This window comes from Xiphophorus couchianus, chromosome 1 (genome assembly GCF_001444195.1).
Source record: "Xiphophorus couchianus chromosome 1, X_couchianus-1.0, whole genome shotgun sequence".
Lineage (NCBI taxonomy): Eukaryota > Metazoa > Chordata > Actinopteri > Cyprinodontiformes > Poeciliidae > Xiphophorus > Xiphophorus couchianus.
The window spans coordinates 5309606-5330050 of NC_040228.1; the positions used below are offsets into that span (position 1 = coordinate 5309606).

General features: G+C 39.1%; 1 protein-coding gene across 2 annotated transcripts; it reads left to right on the top strand.

The window, feature by feature from the left end:
- The first annotated feature begins 669 nt into the window (after positions 1-669).
- tbc1d22b (TBC1 domain family, member 22B) lies at positions 670-19586 on the top strand. 2 transcript variants are annotated; one of them, XM_028018706.1, is made up of 14 exons: positions 670-978; positions 4172-4228; positions 5830-6019; positions 6124-6289; positions 7773-7940; positions 8595-8665; positions 8886-9014; positions 9124-9189; positions 10467-10581; positions 11982-12088; positions 12166-12241; positions 12330-12457; positions 15097-15192; positions 16462-19586. In XM_028018706.1, exons 1-14 carry the CDS (start codon positions 923-925, stop codon positions 16588-16590), a joined length of 1554 nt encoding a protein of 517 aa, XP_027874507.1. In that variant the 5' UTR covers positions 670-922; the 3' UTR covers positions 16591-19586. The 2 variants fall into 2 exon arrangements, with proteins under 2 accessions (XP_027874507.1, XP_027874514.1); XM_028018713.1 differs by lacking the exon at positions 4172-4228 and having other exon boundaries at positions 671-978.
- Positions 19587-20445: the final 859 nt, after the last annotated feature.

Sequence of the window (20445 nt, forward strand, 5' to 3'; positions counted from 1 at the left end):
TCGGATGCTTAGGCAAAATATTAGGAGATTCACTATATTTGAAATTTATGGAAACTGTTCTCTAATATCAAATCAGCTGAGTTTTGGTATTTAAAACATTAAGAAACTATAGACACATTGTATGTTTACTTTCCAAAGTATGCACAGTGCACTGGATGGCAGAAACCAGGAGGTGGCTTTGAAACCAGCAGCATTCCACAGAGGTGAGACATTCCATGTCAACAAAGCCAGGTTAGGCCATCAGGAATTAGTGCACTATGATCCATGATCTCACCTGCCACTCAGGATACCAACATTCTTCTCTGCAGGTGCGAGGCCCTCTTGAATAAATTAATGTCCATAAAACTTGACAAACTTATTTGCATTTTACATTATGTAAAGTCGGGGCATAATTTTGGTTTTAAAATACCAGAATAATCACAACTTTATATATTTGTCTGTCTGCATTATATTTCAAAAATATTAAATCGGATACTTTTTTACTCTTACTCGAGTAATTACGGGACTACTTTTTACCTTTACTTGAGTAAAAATATGATGAAGTACTGCTACTCTACCCAGCTCTGTCTGTTGGTCATTTTTATTCATTTAACTATCTTTTTCCCCCTTTTCCCTGCACAACATCTGCCGCTATTGGCCACCTTCACCGCACCTGTTCGACCCGCGAGCCAATCACGCGCTTCGACCGTTGCTCCCCAAGATGGCGGCTTCCATTGAGCCGCTTTGCTCATCCTCGCAGCAGAACGACAGATATCGCCTTATCTCAGGATCGTTTGAACTCTCCCCGAGGCTGACCGCAGAGAGCTGAGCGGGGCCGCGCTGCGAAACACGGAAGCCGTCCCTTCCTCTTCACCCTATTGCGCTTTCATGGTACGCGGAGCCGGGCTCGGCGTTGGGCTGAAGGGGGTTGTGCTATCCGAGTATGGCCACCGACAACAGGATCAATTTCTGGAGGAGAAACACTAAGGTTCCCGGAAGGTTGGTTATCTCATTCTTATCAAAACACATCGCTGCCTCCCAGTGCTAACTTTTCGGCCGGACTATTGTAGTCAGGGAAAATCTCCAGGAAATCCTGTTTGGCGCACAATGAGAGAAACAGAGTCTTTGGTTGACATTAAACGGTTGACGTAACTGCCTGAAGTAATTATAGTTAAAATGCGCAAATTACTGTCGTTTTGAGTCAATCTGCTGAAGCACGCCAGAGAGGTTTCATTTGATTGTGTTGTCAGCTAAAAGATGACTGAGCTCCATCACTTTATTCTCTGCGGTTTGTGTTAAAGTGGGGGTGTCATCTGTCACCATCCGCCCGCCGTATGCTTCCTGGGTCTGTGCTGACAGCTGCTGCAACACAATGGACTCCATTCACCCTCATTTATTAACACCGCTTTAAACTGGAGTTCAGCGAGCCTCCATTTAGGGTCATGTAGTGAAATAACACTTTAAGCTCTCCCCCCCTCACCCCAATTATCATTATGAGTTATAGCTTTGTGTATAAGTGATTTCTTTTCCACCCAACCTACTGTAGAAACAAACACAGCAGCTGGATGGACGTTTAAAACATTTAGTCACAGGCTGGTTGCCACCATCAATACCAAGTTTTAAAAAGACACAGTTTGGAAATTACAACAAATTTCGTTTATGCTGTTGTGATTTTGTGTTCCTCCATAAATGTTGCTATGCACTGCTTGTCAGCTAGCTGAAAGAAGGCTCCCACACGGTCTGCTGTCACCCACCACAAACTGTTTGCCAGACTCTAAAATCTGTTCATTATTGGTGAGAAGAAACATGTTAGTAAAAAAATTAAAATGAATTTAAATCCAGCCAGTTTGACCCCAGCTATATGGCAAAAAGAAATATTTCTGCATAGGTTTTTCCTCAATACACTTATTCCAAAAGTATATTATCGTGAGTTATGCAAAATAATTTTTCCCCACTCTTGCATATGATGGTAAATGGGATTTTTTTGTTAGATAACAGACTATGGCTTAACAAGTAAGGTTGAGGCAGAAGTGTGGTAAGAAGTAAGACATATTGTCACCTGCAGGTGGGAGTTAGGGTCACTTAAATTCCAGGTTTGACCATTTTTGCTAATGAATTCTCACAAATACTCACAATGATGCAGTGGCATGAAAATATGCGGGGATTTGCTGATTTTGCGTGAATTTCCACTATTGCAGAACTCAAGAACAACTGGAGGGACCGCATTTTACAATAGTAAAGATAATTGTGTGATTTCTGTTATAGATATTTGAGCAAATATTCGACATGCGAATCTTTCACAGTCTAGCGATTCAACTCAGAAGCAATTTTTAATTTGAAAACCAATTTTTCTATTCTCTAGGGAGATTGTGCTTAAATTATGTGACAAAAGGAGAAGACGGTATAAACGAATAGAATACATTTCTATCTTAACCAGGGGTGTACCAATTGCAGTTTTCTGGCCGATTACCAATCTTTGGAAAGCCTGACTTCCCAATTACAAATTTTGGCTGAAACCAATTCTTTTTTTTTGTCTGGCACACGCAGCAATCAGAACTTATTGGACCTTGTTAAAAAAGAGCTGAGCTGTGTGTTTCACCTACGTTGAGCTGTATGTTTTTAATGACTGACAGGCTGATGTGTTGGTTTCAACTGTCAGAGGGCGGGGTAGGAAGAAAACAGGAGCCGAGTCGGTTTGGGAAACCCGAGAGGAGAGGATTCCCAAGGAGAGGGCGTGTCTCTCTCTCTCTCTCTGTCCCACAGACGGATCTAACCGCGGAGGTTGGACACCAACAGATGTTTGAACAGGAAGACTGGAGGTTTGCGCTCGCTCCCTGTCCTTGCTGCTGCTGCTGATAAAGCCAGCGTGACGATTGTAAACAACAGACTCTGGCACTGCCAGATAACCAGCAGCTCCAGTTCCCAGCCACAAGGCTTACTGTAAGCTATTCCAATAAAACGCCGCCAGTCATATCAGTCTTTCATGGTCATAGTGTGACTTGTTTTCTACAAGAAAAGGGATAATTGTGTTTTTACATCTCCTGCTATCTCCTCTACAGGGCTTGTGGCAAACTGCAACAAGACTTCCTGTGATTTTCATTTAATAATTTTATTTGGTCAAATTTAATCCAGAATCAGACCCATTTTCATATTAATTTGACATAAAAGTGAAAAAACATGGTTGTTGAAGGATGAGTACTTTGTATTGTACATTTCCTTTTTAGAAGACTTTCCTACGTGTGCATCTTTTTTTTGCAACTTGATTAAAATTCTTTTTTTTTTTTTTAAACTTCCAACTTTGAGCTGGGAAACCAAGTTTGGGCCAGTTTTGTGTTGCAATCGGGGGTCGCCCAGAATCACTAGGCGGCAAATAGCCCCCATGCCAGACTTTGGACACCCTTGGTTTAAGAGTTGTGGAGAATTTTACAAGGCACTACGGGGTTGTCGAGGGGGGCGACATTTCTTTGGATTTCTTTGAAGAAACAAAGAAAGAAGTGGGAATTGTGACTTTTCCTTGTTTGCTCCCGGTTGCCAGAGAGTTGGAAGGGAAATAGAAAGCTGAGCTTTAAGTTTGTGCTGTCTGCTGAACATACTGCCCACCACAGGGAGGGGAACAACATGGCCGCCCTGCAAGCTGTTGGCTACTTCTGTTTACTGCAGAACTACAGTCTGACTAAAAGGAAAGAGTGGTCAACAAAATACTGAAACTAAACAAACACTTTCTGACTTTGAACCTGTCACTCAAAATAAAAAAATACCTTCAGAGGAATATCCCTCTGAAGGAAAAAAATATTCCTTATTTATGTTGTGCTATATTATCTTCTTCAACATTTATAGAAAACAAATTGTCATTTTTGTCATTGAAGAAGGTTTCTGAAGAAGACCCCCGACTTAGATATTACACCAAACCCAACTGTGGAAACCTCTTCTTCCTAACTTTGTTCGCTTCCTGATTTAGTTCTCACATATGAGTGGGAAAAGCAAATTTAATGCTGTAATGTTGCGTCTGTACTCGGTCATATTTGGAACAATTGAGATAATAAATGAGCTTTTGGGGGGAAGAAAAACCACGACGGACAGTTTGTACCATCGCCAGCAATCATTAAACGATGGATGTGAACATTTACCCTCAGGTTAGCTACAAGTGTTTTTCCACGTCGAGGTGACTGCATTTTTACATTATCATCCACAGCGTGCAGCCAGTTTATGGAGCACAGCATCCACCTCTCGATCCCCGTTTGCGACGCACGTAAGTGCTCAGTGTACGCCTGGGCTGCTGCATGCCACGTGGACGCATTTAATTTGTCCTTTTTACCGGTCTTTGCAGTCGTTCATGTTTTCAGTACATTTGTGTACTGCATGCATTTTGCTTTTGTTCTGCTTTTGGATCCAGTATTTTATGTTTCTTTTACTTTATTGCATTATTTTGACATGCAACAATTAGATTTTTTTTTTTTCTTAATTCAGATCTGTGTTGGGTTTTTTTAAAACTCCTACAGAAAAATAAAGACTACAGCCAATTCCAACTTCTCTTTAATGACAATGATTAAGCTGGGTGCAGAATATTTCTTTTTAGGCTTTCTGCCATGAAGTGTTATGGCAAATTTGAACTAATTATTCAAATTTGAAGTGTCCAATGTTCAACTTTGTAGAGTTTAGCTCAGGACTATTCATACCCCGGCCGGATTTTGAATCAAAAATGACTTTCATTCAACCATAAAGTTGTTTCTGATGGTATATGAGACGGACGTCTTTAAAACAATAACGTGACGGGAGTTTCAATGGATTGTAAACTTTGACAGTAATTAGTTTTACTTATGTGTTCTTGTAAAGTGATAAGGAAGGTGTATTTATACTCTTAATAATCAATGAATTTATTTTTAAACACCTGTCTTGTGCTGAAAGTAGCTAACTTTCAGTCTTGATTTCCTCAGTAGCAACCTTACCACAGAAGAGCATTGGGAATATGGCCTGGCAACAATTGTGTTTCCCTACAATGGAGTGTTATGGCCAGGCTAGAAAAAAAATGACTGAATTACCAGAATGAAGTCATAATTTTACGAGAATAGGTCGTAATAGTAAATGAAAAAGTCGTAAAGTAGGAGAATAAAGTCATAACATTACCAGAATAAGGTCACAATAATACGAGAAGTCATACAACAATAAAGTCGAATTAATGAGAATAAATTCATGTTATCAGAAAGTCATAATTACTTTCTGATATGGTCAGAAAGTCATTATGAATGAAGAATGAAGTAGTAATTTTATGAAAGATAAAAGACTAAAATGAAGAGCATCTTATGAAGTAGTACTTTGGTATCGGTTTTACAAATAGGACATACTTAATCTTTTAACGCGTCAGCATCAAATTATTATCAGCAGGTGTTTGAAACGATTGAGCAATGACTGAGTCTATTCTGAATGAACCACAGACTTGACGATCTGGTCACATTACAGCTTGTAAACTATAAAAGCTTTGCTCTTGTTAAAACAGTTTTTCTTGTACTTTTACGACTTTCGTCTGGTAATGTTGTGCCTTTATTTCTTCTAATAATAGGACTTTTGTGTCATAAATATGATCACTTTAATTTCATAATTTAGAAAAAAGTTATCTTTTAGTCTGGCCCTATTTGTATTTGTGTCTTTGCCCAGAGAGTTTGGTTTTTTTTTTATTGTTTAGATTCCAGTCAGTTGATAACTAAATAGGGTTGGTAAGCCGAAAAGATGGTCTGATTTCCCCCTCACCAGCTGATTACATGGATGGATGGATAAAATTCATCCATCAATGGGATCTACCAGGTCTTGCATCTTTTTTTAAATTTCCTGTTTGTTCTTTATTCCAACCTGCAGGTACCCAAAAGACACAAAGCCCAAATTCAACAACGTTAAGTCTAAAAAAGCTTGCAGCTTCCACGAGTTTGCTTGCAGCACAAATGATGCTTGGGACATTGACGATGAGGAGGATGAAAACTTCTGCGGGACACCCTTCTCGGCTTCCTTTACGCCTTCAGGCCAGGACTTCACGTCTGTGCACAACCAGGTATCCACAAGACCTCCTGTTTCTCACTGAAAAACCACAGGCTGGTCTGGAACAGTGACAGATTCTCATCCAGGTGTGTTCTGCTTATTTCTGCGTCCACTTAGCAACTCCGGCATCAGACGGGTGAAACCGAGCATGTGTTGCCTCACATACTGACTCCACCCAGGGACGAGGGTCACAACTCCCTAAGGGATGACGGCTCAGAGTGCGAGCGTGTCAACGGCAAATTTGTGAAGTCTAGCAGTGACGCAGATCTCAACACGACCTCAGGTGTGTTGTAAATATCATGCAGCAATTCATTCTGCTTAAAGAGTTTCTGAGATGCCCCTCTTGTGATTCACGCTGAAGCTAATTATGGACTTTGTTAGAAGGGACTTAACACTGCAGGTAGGTCTGTAGAGATTATCGGGATTTAAATATATGCCTGACTGGACACGTCCCAGTCCGCAGACACAACCACTAAATACTGGAGGCGTTTGAGGAGTTTTGTTTTACTGCTTGTATTCTGTTAATCATTGGAAATGTTCTCTGACAAAAAAAAAGAAAGTCCAAATTGATTTACAAAACCGGGTTGCAAATCTGATTTTTAGTGACTTGGAGTCTAAATATAAAAGCTTACCCAAGACAAATATGGATACACGGATCACAATAAATAACAAAGCTATCTATTAAAGCGTCTTTCAAAGAGCACGAAGGAATCAATCAGTTAATTCCAATAAATAAACTTTCAGTTGAATAAAGTTCGACATCTTTGTTGAAGCTTTGTCTGTCGACTGTTAATTCTTCAAGGACTTAGACATTTACACTCATGCTCTTATTTTCAAGTGGGTGCAGCAGTTCAGTTTCCTTTCCTCTTGTTCTCTCTCTTCTTCTCTGCTAATAACTTTTTTCAAACAAGAAATAAATATAAAATAAAGTCATGTCAAAATAATGTCAAACGTTAATTATTTAGCATTTGCTTCTGCTAAATAGCATGTTGGTGTGCCGCTTAATGTTAGCAAAACAAATTTAAGTAGTAGTGCCAACCCCTGCTGATAGACATGGCTGCATATGACCTTGTAGAGCGCTGTAATCACATTATTTGTGATGTTTTAGAATTGATCTTAGTCTCTGAATTACTGACGGATCTCCCACAAACACAGTACCTGCTTCGACTGCAGTACTTGAGTGTTTGGTGATTGTAGATAGGAAACCACTCTAACACATGACAGATGACAATGTCACCAAACTCAATGGAGCCATTTCAAAATTTGATCCTGAGCACATCTTAACACAGACGTTGCATTAAAATAAAGTAAAGTTTATGTTTTTCTTGAGTACGAATGCAAAGGTGAGAGAGTCGTACTGTGTAAATGTTTTTTTGAAGGTATGTAAAAAAAACAATTCCCTCTGCTTTCGAATCTACATCTATAGAACATGTGGATTGAAACTTTTTGCACTTTTTGTATTAGTGTTGTGACCTGCAGGCACATTGTGGGTTGCTGGGTGAATATTTTGAATGATGCACAGGCTGCATACAGCTTCATATTGAGAAGCATCTGCCACATGAATAGTTATGTGCTGTTCACCAAGCACCTGGACCTCTGCTCAGACGTCACCTGGATGCAGAATATTCAGGCTGTTGCGAATTAATCCTTTGATCTTATTTAAGTCACAAAACCAAAACTCAGTGGTTGTTCAGTTACTGTGTTCTTTTATCTGAAGAGAATTTGACCAATTTTCTTTTTTTGTTTGTTTGTTGTTTTTTCCTCAGTCCGCTCCTTGCTGCAGAAGCAGCAGTCTCTCCCAGTGCGTCCCATCATCCCTCTGGTGGCTCGTATCTCGGATCAGAATGCGTCAGGGGCTCCACCCATGACGGTGCGGGAGAAAAGCCGGCTGGATAAATTCAAGCAGCTGCTGGCCAGTCCCAACACCGACCTAGGTACTGTTGAAGAGGGAAAGGTATTTGCATGCTGCCTTACTCAGCTCCACTTGCTCAGCGATGCTCCCATCTGTCCTGTAAATCCTGTCCAGAAATTACACATGGTGTTTTTGATCTGTAATTGGCAATCGGCTGGAAAACTGCAATCAGTGCAGCACTCCTACTGTTTTTAATGTGGTTTATAAATTGTTTTAGCTTTTTTAAAACAGGGAAACACTCAATTAAAATATAATTATGTTTACCACAACTTTGCACTCTGTAATATATCGTCCATCCAGTGGATCAGTCATTGGATTTATTTGTTTGTTGTTGTTAAATGGCCTCTAAGAAGCTCCAAGAATCCTGCTGTTCCCAGTCTGAGTGGAACCTTTAGTGACTGCAGGTCAGGAGCTTTGCACAAAATACAGCTTGATCTCTGACAATTATTGCAAAACTTTGTAATCTCTCCTCCAGATAGACCCTAAAGTTGAGTCAAAGGGGAAGATAAAAGTTCCACATGTCATCCAGCGTCTGTGAGGAAAATTTTAATAAGTCCTTAATGAAACTTGTTCAAGAAAAGGAATTGAGTATAGCTTCCTCTGATAGCCGCTCTCTGGACTTAATGTGAAACCGACCGTTGATCTGATTGGCCTGTTTTGCTTTCTGCCATCACAGAAGAACTGCGGAAACACAGCTGGTCGGGAATACCAAGAGAAGTCCGACCAATCACGTGGAGGCTTCTCTCTGTAAGGCTTGCAACCTTCAGTTTTGCAACATCGCATAACTCACAACTCAATACTAAAAGCTTAATTTGTTTTTTCGTTTGTTTATCCAGTACTGTTTATTTGGTGTCAGCAGTTGTGCGTTTCAGCGGCAGCCTTATCTCCCCTCTGCTCTTATCTCCCTCGGCCAGCTTGTTCTGTTCCCCAGAAAGAAAAGTTTATTTTCTGTTCTTGCTCCTCTCAGGGTTACCTGCCGGCCAACAAGGAGCGCAGAGAGCTGGTCCTGAAGAGAAAGAGAGAAGAGTATTTTGGGTTCATAGAGCAATACTATCACTCCAGAACAGATGAGCACTATAAAGACACATACAGACAGGTAAAGATCCCATCTGTATAGAGTGGAAGCATTATGTTATCACTTTAAATGAATTAGACACGCTGCGCTTATCTACCGTCGCCTAAGTTTCATTATTTGTTCCTGGCAGATCCACATTGACATTCCAAGAACCAACCCGCTCATCCCTTTGTTCCAGCAGCCTGCAGTCCAAGAGGTGAGGTCCAGTAGAAATCCAGCAGCCAGAGAGTTTAAGGGCCAGCTCTAGATCAGTGGTACTACAGGCCTTTCTGGAGGAGGAAAACTCTCCTGGCTCGGCTACCTCAAAAAGATAAAGGCTTAAAAATAGTTTAATTTCACTTTCACAAAATTACATCTGCACAATTGACTTAGATGTTCTATAAAAAGTTGGTGATTTCATTATTTATTCTACGTTGTGTTTGACATTTTGTCCAAAAAAAATTAAAGCACAAAATTTAAATGTAATGCATGTAAATTCTGAATATATTCAGCTTTTACATCTATAGATACTGTATATAAAAATCAAAATACCTTTATTTTGTATTGTAGAACATTTTAAACTCTAACTCATTTCAAACTCGGTCCAACTTTAATAACAATCGAATCTATACTGCAGATTTACAGTAAATGTTCATGAAATTAGAGTCTGGATAACTTTAGAGCCTTGAAAGCTTTCTGTGTAAACTGAGGATGCAACTAATCCTCTGCTTCTTTTAGGAGTGTAACACATAATACATGTTTGATAAAGACTTAACATTGGTCCTTTTTGTGTTGTTTGATGTCATCTTGTTTTCTTGATTGTAAATATAAAAATGAATTCTGCTGTTTTCAAAACTCCTCTTAGTCTGCTCTCCTGATAATTCTTTGTTCTGCTGCAGGTGGCTGGTTTATAATTCAGATTTTGAGTTTATAGATTAATAATTAGATCACACATAAAGCTTAATTTTCTCAATTTTTCTTCTTCATTGGTTTGTGGGGGAAAAAACGTATCAATAAAGCATTAGGAATTGTAACAGTTTGAAGCAAAGAGCAATTTCAGAATTGCACTCATCAGATTGGAAGTATCAGCTTCACACATCAAAAATCAACAACACTTCAAATTACCGGATGACTAGACCTAATACTACTTAAAAATTTACAACTTGGGGAAGTTGGTGAAATATTGTGTTGCTGAGTCACTGAGGACGAAAAGAGGAAGTACACTTTGAGACAAAGCTTGACAGAGTTCCTCAAATCTCATTTTATGATGCTACAATTGAAAATTTTAAAGATTTGTAAAAAACAATTTGTAGATAATGAGTCTAAATTTGACTGTTCTAACAGGTGGACACAGGTTGAACGTTTGGGACGGAGCAACAAACTCGGCCCTGAGAAACGGCTACAAAATTGCAACAAAGGGAAAACAGAACGGAGCGTTCTGTTCCGCACAACATGATGTTCCTTTAAAACAAAGTTTTGCCATTTTGTCTTCAGGTGTTTGAGCGGATTCTGTTTATCTGGGCCATCCGTCATCCAGCCAGCGGTTACGTCCAAGGGATCAACGACCTCGTCACGCCTTTTTTTGTCGTCTTCTTGTCCGAGTTCGTCAGTAAGTTCATTTATGCTCTTGAGTATACGTTTTTTTTTCAGTACAGAGATGCACTGATCTGAGTGATGAATTTCATTCCTGATGTCCGATTTTCTGTCTGTGCAAAACTTTGATTTGCTTGTGTGGACTTTAGGTGAATCTAGTTTCTCTTGTATTTAGGATGTTGAAGTTTGTCCTTGTGCATTGCTGGCCTCATTCTGCAAAAGCCTTTTTTTTTTCTTTTGTAAAAGTTTAATCCACATTGATCTGAAATCTGAAAACAGAAATAGATTTGAGTTTATTTACTTAGTTTTCCAAAAATCTGTCTAATTTAGTACGTTTATATAAATAAAAATCCCCTTCAGTCTCCTGCCTTCTCTGTAGTTAATGTGTGTCTTACTTACGGTACTTTTGAAATTATGTTTCATGTAGTACATGATTATATAAAATGTATCTCTTTTTCAAGGCAAATTGCATTTTGGCTCTCGAGAGATTTAACCCGGAGATATCCAAAATGCTTAAACGTTTCCAAAGCTCAAACTGATGAAAGCGCACTTTCCTGACTCTTCACGTTATCAGCTAAAAGTGTTGTGCCTGGATGACCTGCACCCATGCAGTCACAGGAACACGAATGCTGAACGCCAAAAACACTGACGGTCATTACTTCACTGTTGTTGGAGAAAATAAAAATGAACAAACACCCTGATCATTATGGAAGTGAGCACAAGGTTGTTGTTTTTTTTTTTTATGTGATAAGTATTTTTGGTATTCAGTTCAACTCCAAAGCATTTTGAAAAGGGAGATTTTTCTTTTATGCTAAAAACAACATTCAATGTTTGAGTTCTTCAAAGAAATGAGGGGAAACAATTATTTAACACCTTGTAAAAGAAAAGTTCTGTTGACCACAGCAGCCTGTTATATTTGTGAAACTGTGGATTGTTTTTATTCACACAATAATTGTGTTGATTTAAATGCGGTTAAAATGAAAAACAAAAAAAAATTGAAATCAAATTGGAATATGAAAACATGAAATGGAATTTTGAAAAGAATAAAATAGATTTCATAGGATCCAGTTTAAATAAACTACTAGGGCTGTAACGATTCCTCAAATTATTCGAGTACCTCGATTATTAAAATTCCTCGAGGAAAATTGATCTGCCTCGAAGCTTCGCTTAATTACGTTCTATTATTAAGCTCGCCGTGTTCCGGCCGGGTCGTTGTTTGCGGTGGGCAGCGCGGTCACTTCCGCCTACGAGTTGTCGCTAAGTGCTAGCAGCATGACGTAGAATTTTCCGGCGTTTCATCAGGTTTTGGAGAGACCAAATAAGCACTGTTAAATTGTCAAGCTGAAAATTAGCTGGCTCCTTTACAATATGGCGACTATACAAGGAACCTTTAATTTTTTTCTGTTCTCATCCTAGCGGAGGATGTGGAGAACTTTGACGTGGCGGCTCTGCCTCTGGAGACCCAAAGAAACATCGAGGCTGACAGTTTCTGGTGCATGAGCAAGCTGCTGGATGGCATACAGGTGAGGACGTACGCTTGGCTCTCAGGCTGCAGGTCATCTGTCTGTGTTCCTGACAAATAACATGGCCCGCCTTCCAGGACAACTACACCTTCGCCCAGCCTGGAATCCAGAACAAGGTGAAGGCGCTGGAGGAGCTGGTCAGCCGGATAGACGGTGAGGAGATGAACGAATTGTTCAGGCCAACAGAAATCATGAGAAATCGTTTTTAAAAATTGTTGGGGGTTTTTTTGTCTGTCTTCAGTGGATATTCACAATCATTTCAAGAAATACGAGGTGGAGTACCTGCAGTTTGCGTTTCGATGGATGAACAACCTGCTGATGAGGGAGCTGCCACTTCGTTGTACCATTCGTCTGTGGGACACCTACCAGGTGGAGTTCTCTCCTTCAGATATTTAGATGTTCAGGTCTTCCTCACAGTATTCTTCACCAAACGAAATCAGTGCTAGTAGTGATTAGGGAAGCAGCGATCCACCATTTTCACTACCGATACCGATACCTGTGCTTTAGTGTTGGCCGATTCCAATGCTGGAAAACAGCTGAATATACTTAAAACTTTTCTCTTTTTTTTCCTTTTTTTTTTAAAACACAGACATAAATGTACTGAATTACAGATGTATTTGATAACTGTACCAGTGCAGCACACTTACATACACCAACAGCTTCACAAGCTTGATGTAGAAACATCACAACTTTAATTTAATAACATAACAGCTGATGTAAAACAAATAATAAAGAAACTGAAACTGATAAAAACAACAGGTTGACTACCTTGTTCAAACATGTAAAAAAATAAACTGCAACAAACCTTTTTTCAAATGGTTCAGAAAGTACAATTGTTTACATTACTGAATATGATGTAAAATAAATAAAGCATGATGTCACTCAAAGCGCAAAGTATAGAATTAAACTGAATAGATTCGCCCTTATTGATCAGGCACATCGTCAGCGATACCCTGTCTGGAATTATTTTTAATATCAGGACTGATGCAGATATTAATATCGGACGGATGCATCTCTAGTGGTGATGGAGGCGTATACTCCCCGTCCTTTGGGCTTTACTCGTCTTCCTGCTTCAGGGCAGTTCATTTATGGAACAATCACAGAACCTGTTAACATGATGAGGAACATTTTTAGATTAGATCATGGTCACATCAGTAACAGGCAGGACAGGAAAAGGCTGACCTAGAATAATACAGAGATCCAATAAGTGGTAGAACTGCCTCCTCTGCTCTAACCAACTGAGGATTTCACACTAATTGTCTTAAGACATGAAATGTGTGCCCCAGCCTTAGACATGCACATGGATAGTCACTGATCTGGTGTTGGTAGAAAATTAATAAACTGGGGGGGAAATTATGAAATCCAGATGAAAATGATCTGGTACATTTCTCAACTCCTATCAGCTTCTTGCTCTTGATGTCATATTAATTTTTTTCTTTTTTCTTGATAAAGTGTTGGGACAACCAATTAAAAGCCTTGGCATAGCGCTGCCCCAGGGAATGGAACTTCTTGGAGCTTACAGATAAGCAAACACACCTAAGTTTTATTTTTAGCTGAGCTGAACCTCAGCTTTCCGTTCAGAGATCTAGTTTTCACTCCAGCCTTTAAGAGGGTGATGATTCGCTGGTTTACACACGATCTGCTTAGAGGGAAAAAGAAGAAAAGAACTATATCGAAAAAAATACTATTATTTCTCACCCAAATACCAAATAAATTTTTGTGGTTATGGTTCCTAAGAGGTAAATGTTCTTCTGTTTCTACTCATGATCAAGTTTTTCGTCCTCTGTAGCTGCTGTGTGTTTGGCACCAGCCTTTGAATTGAAGTGTTGCTATCTTTGTAGACACACTGACGTCTGGGATCTGCATCAGATGAGCCTTCTAGATCAGGTATCGGTGACAATGCGCCCAATCCATAACGGCAGAACTATTCAGTCTAACTCCATGCTTCGTGCTCTGAGCGTCATCATGCTTTATTTGACATTATTTTTAGAATTCCTATTTTCACTTTCTGAATTATTTGAAAGAAGGATTGTTTTGTTTTGTTTTGTCTTTTACATGTTTGACCAAAGACGTCGACCTATTGTTCTTGTCAGATTATTGATTTTACATTGGCTGTTATACTCCCAAGTGTGCAACTTTAATTTGTTCAAACCAAAGAACAAAACAAATTCAAGTTAAGATGTTTTTACAAGTTTAACCAAGCTTGTGAAGCTATTGGTGTATTTAAATGTTCTGTACTGGGGCAGAGTCATCAAATACATTTGTAATTCACTACATTTACGTCTGTGTCTTTTTTTTTGTTGTTTTTTTTAAAAAAAGGAAATGTTTCAAGTTCATTCAGCATTGTGTTTCTGTATCCGGTCGGTATTTTGTCAGTATCAGAAGTGATACTAACAGTATCACTACTGTAGAGATCCTGTGTATCTCTACACAGGAAAGACCAATTGATCTGTCTACAAATGTTTTCTGTTGCAAAAACACTAACAGTCACGGTGGGGAAACTAAAGGAGCTCCTCTTATTAGCCTAATTCACAAAACCTTGCTCTAGAACTACAGCTGATAAGCTGTAAGGAATAAAATCAATTGGATCTTTGTTGTTTTAAATCATGTGTATCCTAGTAGACATTTTACTCCACTATGTGACCCATGCTGATGTTGAATATCAGTCCATCCTGCAGCTCACTTTGTCCTGGTTTAAACCAAAGCCAATGAGAGAGTGAACTCAAACACTGCATTTCAGAGATGGGGTTAATTTTTTCCTAAGCTAATATTTGATATGGTATGACAGAACTCAGTATACAGTACTGCTCACTGACTTTTCCATGGGAGAGATTCTATGGGAATCACTCATTGCATAAAGTGATTATTCAAAGACAAGGTTTTTAGGTCCTTTGTTCACCAAAGAACCTTAAGACTGTAATTCCTCCTGATTTATCTCTAAGTGTTGCAGCAAAGACTTCTGGGTAAAGGTGTGTTGTAACAATCCGCTGTGTTTGTACTTTCCACAGGCTGAAGCTGAAGGTTTCTCCCACTTCCACCTGTATGTGTGTGCTGCCTTTCTCATCGAGTGGCGCAAAGAAATCCTCTGCATGGCTGACTTCCAGGTATTGATAGGAGTTTTTGATTTTATTCAACGATGATGCAAAAAAAAAGATTTAAAAAAAAATATTTAAAGAAACCTTCCTCATATTTATTTCTGAAAAAACGAGGAATGGCAAAACATCCCGTTACTCTAACGTCTCTGAACATGCTAGTTAGGTAATAGCTTGCTAGCATAGAGTGATTACTCAAAGATCTGCTATAAAATTCCAGGAGACATATCAATAACCAGTGTTTTATTTACCTAGCAACAGAGCTGAATTCTGATAGGTTGCTATTTTGAAGGAATACTGGAAGCACTAACATTTACAGAGGTTCATTTCTTCATAATCTAGTTAATAAATACACATATTAATTATAATATAAATCTTTCTTTTTTTGTCCATTAAAAAACATGTTTAAGCTTTATTAGACTGTGGCAGTCCCCCTCTGATGTTCACTATAAGCTCACATAATCACTTCTAAGTTATTAGAAGTTATTAGCCTATTACATTCCTCAAAATTTGGTTCTAATTTTAATAATTATGTATTGATATTTGGTCATCTATTTTTAAAAAAAGAAACCAACATCCATCTCAATGCGTTAAAAAAATAATTTTATCCCCCACCAAGGTCCAAGTGTCAGTCCCATCTCTTTTTTGTTTGTTTGTTTTGCTTTTTTTCCAACATTAGCGGCATATCAAAGTTTTGCGCACATTTGTAATGGAAAGGCAAAGACCCGTCACAAATTCATGCTGCACAGACGTTTGCATCTCTGCTCTAAGCGCCAGTAAATTGTTTACAATGACTTCATTTATTCGACTTAATATTTTGTTGTTGAGGCTCATCCACGTACGGCTGCACATCCTCATATTTCCTGACAAGAAGATTACGGGTTTTTTTATTTCCCGTCTGTCTGCATATAAATCTTTAATTTGCCCAATTAAAGATTTATAAATCTGCTTCTTGCCATCTTTATCACAAAGACGCATCTTGGGTCGACGGGGCGTCTTCTCCACGCTGCATTTCCCTCCATTGGTGACCTTGTTCAACTATTCCCCGCATCAGCGTCATATTTTTGGAGTTTTTAGTGATATTGTTAATTTAGAACCCAGCGTGCCAACTGTTGTGTCAAAATCTTCTTCGAAGACCAAAACACACAAACTGTTGATAAGAGAGTGCGATACGTTTTCCAGCTACGCCTCAGCTTAACCCGGCAGACCTAGTTTACCTCCTCTCTGCGTCTTTTGACCAGAGTGATGTCGATGTAAACACATCATTTGTCTTTCCTTCAGAGCCTCCTGATGCTTCTGCAGAACCTCCCAACCATCCACTGGGGAAACGAGGAAGTGGGTCTCCTCCTGGCCGAAGCCTACAGACTCAAGTACATGTTTGCAGACGCCCCCAACCATTACAAGAGATAGGCAACGATTCAAGCGCGCCTGTGACTGCGAGCGCCTGAGCAGTATTTTGGTGCAGCCCTGACCAGACCGGCAGTGGGATAAACTGAACTTTATGCTGTGAAGAAGAGGTTTGCAGAGTCTCGCCATGATTTTTGGATTTCCGAGCAGAGTCACAAAGCTCCGGTGAATTTCCTGGACTACATGCAGTAGACGACGTACTGCACTGCATCAGCGGACTGTTACAGTATATCAACCACATGTATTTAGTTTTTCTTCCTCTTGGAAAAACCTGCTGGCATTTTAAAGGATGGTGAATGTTTGTGAAATCCTCCTTTTAGTGACATCTGCAGATTCTATTTTGTATTTGTTTTTCTAAAACAAAAGAAACACTGTAAGAACCAAGCAACTACTGTTTTACTTTCGTCATTTTAAGCTTATTAAGTCAGACACTGCTGAGCTGTTCTAAATAGGAAGCACAACGAAGGCCCCGTCTCCCCTCTGATTCGTTTAGGACGACCAAATCTGCTGGGAACAATCAGCCTTTCAAATCCTGGGTTTGGACTGAATTAGCTTCCTGTTTTTACATTGTAGAAGAACTGTCGGAGTTTCTTTTCATGTTTTAGTCTTTTTAGGTAAAAGCTGAAAACCCAACTCTATTCCTGGCTGTGAATCACTTTGATCAACTTCTAGAGGGTTCAGCTTCCCTTTTTCTGTGTATAAAATGATATTTAAGGTATAATTACCTTAAGTAATACCTTATGTATATGGTATTTAAAATACCTTAACTAAAAGTGCAACCTTTAGTTAAATGACCCCGACTTAGTGGTTGTGAATTAAGCATAACGTGTGATGTTTTACACAATTTTAGTTTAAAAAAAACTAAATATGTCGACCCTTCTTAATGCCACTGAGTTAAAACTCCTGCAGGCCAATATGGAATCCCTTTTGTTGCATGGTGGATCATTCAGTTTTAATCTGTAGCCAGAAAATGTATTCACATATGACAGAAAAGCTGAACATTTTTTTTTGCTTTGGAAAACACGTCTGAGTGAAATTGTTGTAATTATCGGCACATCGTCTTTTCAGTTCTAGTAGAGGGAACTCATGGAATCCCGAATCAAAAACATGGGGAGTCCTTGAACCTCCTCTGAACCTTACTAGTATGAAAACGGGATTCCCGTCTTGTTTCAAGGTCATCAAAGAGCAGCTGGCAGATCAAAGTTACAGGAGAAAGGCCTGTTGTGCACAACGTTTTTTATTTTACCCAAAGTTTTCTTTTGGCTTGAGATCCAGCGTGTTAATTTAGCTTTTTTTTTTTTTTAGAGAAGGCATTTTTACTCTGCAACAAGACGCGTTATCATCGTCATCCTGATAAAATGACTTTGTCATTGCTAAATCTATGATGTATTGATTTTACAAGAAATGTACCCAGCGATACATTTCCTGAGGAGTTGATCCCTGCTCTCTGCTCTTCTGTCTTCCCTGTCGTACTGTCCTGCATCATCTCTGCTTCACCATCAGTGTGAAATAAAAATCTGAATCGGAAGGTCAGGCTTTTTAAATATTGATGATCGGCCAGAAAACTGCAATTGGTGCATCCCTAATTTCTTTTCTCGCTCATTTTCTGTTTTCCAGGCACATTGCTTCAAGTAATGTCTAGTTTCTGAATACTTTCCTTTAGTAGCCTTCCTATTTTTGTGGACTTGGTCCAAATTTTAGACCCAGCTAACCAACGTTTGGCCAAACTACACATTGATTTCACCGTCTTAACGATGCAATGTGTCGTTAAGGTCTTCAAATTATTTTTAATAGAGACCTGTGTGTGTATTTGTTTTAGAAATGTTAGTCACTCAGAATCCAGAATTGTTTCTTCTGTTGGATTTTTAAAATATATGCTGTTGATGGCAAAGTCATTTAATGGCTTCAAGGTATATTTTTTAAAAGCCATAATGTTCAGCTGTTAAAATTATTTAGTCATCTGTGTTTTGCTTTATATTTGTTATGTAGTAAAATAACGGCGCATTCTCCCAGGCCAGTGATTCCTCATTTGGTTCTGGCACGATTAACTTTTCTCCACTCCAGTAAGAATCGTTTCTACAGTCGGAAAGCAGAATTAGTGTTTGTTTATTTTTCATGCCTGTTGGCACTGAAGAACGTTTAGTCTTAACCTGCTACTGAACACAGTCAGGGCAGCTGAACATCCATGATGATGCCTTTGTTTTGAACATTTGCAATGTACTCCTGAAAGGTTTTTCTAACTTGTATTTACGCTTTTGGTTTTTTTTGTTTGTTTGTTTTCCTGATCCAAGTTTGTATCACACGACTTTGTTGTTTTAAACATTTGCGTTCTCACTCGTCCATCTACCGTGTGGTAACGGCACAGCATACAGCACGAATGCTCTGTATTATGTGACTACTTGTGTTCATCCTCATGTGAGCCAGTCTGGATGAAAACCACTGATGGAGTCTGAACATTGGACTGCAGCCCTGAAGATTTCGCACTTTAATTCAGTCAGTTGACGAGTTTCAGAGTTGAAGGTGCGACTAGGGGCGCTTCGGTACTTAAACCTCATCTCCCTCCCAAGACGACCTGGCCCCGTCTTACACCACTTATGGTACAGTTAGTGTTTAATATCGAGGCTCATCATCTCCATGGAGTACTCTGAATGTTTTGTTAGCGTTGCAGTTTACCTGTAGCCTTAAAACCACATTCATTCCTTCATTCAGGCGAGTCCGCTGATTGTCGCTACCACGACGGTGCTGTTCGACCCACGCCGACGTACTTAAATGTCATTTGTTTTCAAAACATGTGATGTGAAGAACTAAATGTTAGTTAGGGTTGATGAAGTGTTGATGTGGATTCAACATATGAAGCCAAGTACGTTGTGGGCCAACGCAAAATGTTTTTGAAGCGCTTCGGTTGTCAGAACTGGCTTTAGCCTTAAATGAATAAATCATTACAGTTCCTGCTGTATACTCATTCTTTTTGTTTATATTAAACTAATTGCTATTATTCATTTCGGTGTCTTGTTTTTGAATGTGAAGTTTTTTGACAAACGTTTTCATCCAAAACCTTTGAGGCTTTCAAAAGTCTGCATGTTGCATCTAATGAGTCGAACCGTAAAGCAATTGGCCTAAAAGTATTCATGTCCTGTGTGTGTTTCAGGTTTTGTTTTACAAACTGTAAAAGTTTATATCATGATTTTAGCTGAACTAAAAGATGCACCTTAATTATAAACCAGTATAAAATAATCAAACAAATCTGATTAACTAAAAGTTCCTATGTTCTTTTTTTTTTTTTTTTTACTATGTGATGAAAACAAAGGTTTTTCCACACTCTGTCTGCAAGAGGGTTTACCTGTCCCTGAGTGACAGTCCGTAGAGCTTAGTTCAGAATATTAAAATAAGAGTCAGTTTTACCTAAACTGTCTTTCCCTAAAATTGTAACTTGAGGCTTCTACAGGAGTAGAGTTGTCTTCAGCCTAAGGTGAACAGATGTTCTTCTTCAGGATGTTTTGGTCGACAGCAGAATTCACGGTTCTACTATCATAGCAAATCTTCCAGGCCCTGAGTCAGCAGAGCAGCCCAGACCATCACACTACCACCACGTTTTGCTGATGACGTGATGTTTTTCTGAAGCGTGGTGTTAGTTTTATGCCAGATCCAGCAGCACACACACTTTCCAAACGAGTTCAGCTTTTGTCTCGTCAGTCCACAGAATGTTTTTCCTAAAAGTCTTGAGGATCATCAAGGTGAGTTCTGGAAAAACTGAGACAAGACTTAAAGTTATTTTTACTCTGCGGTAGTTTTCATCTTGGAACTTTACCATTGATATGAAAAAATTACAGTAAGGTCACACCTGCTGGTTGTATTGCT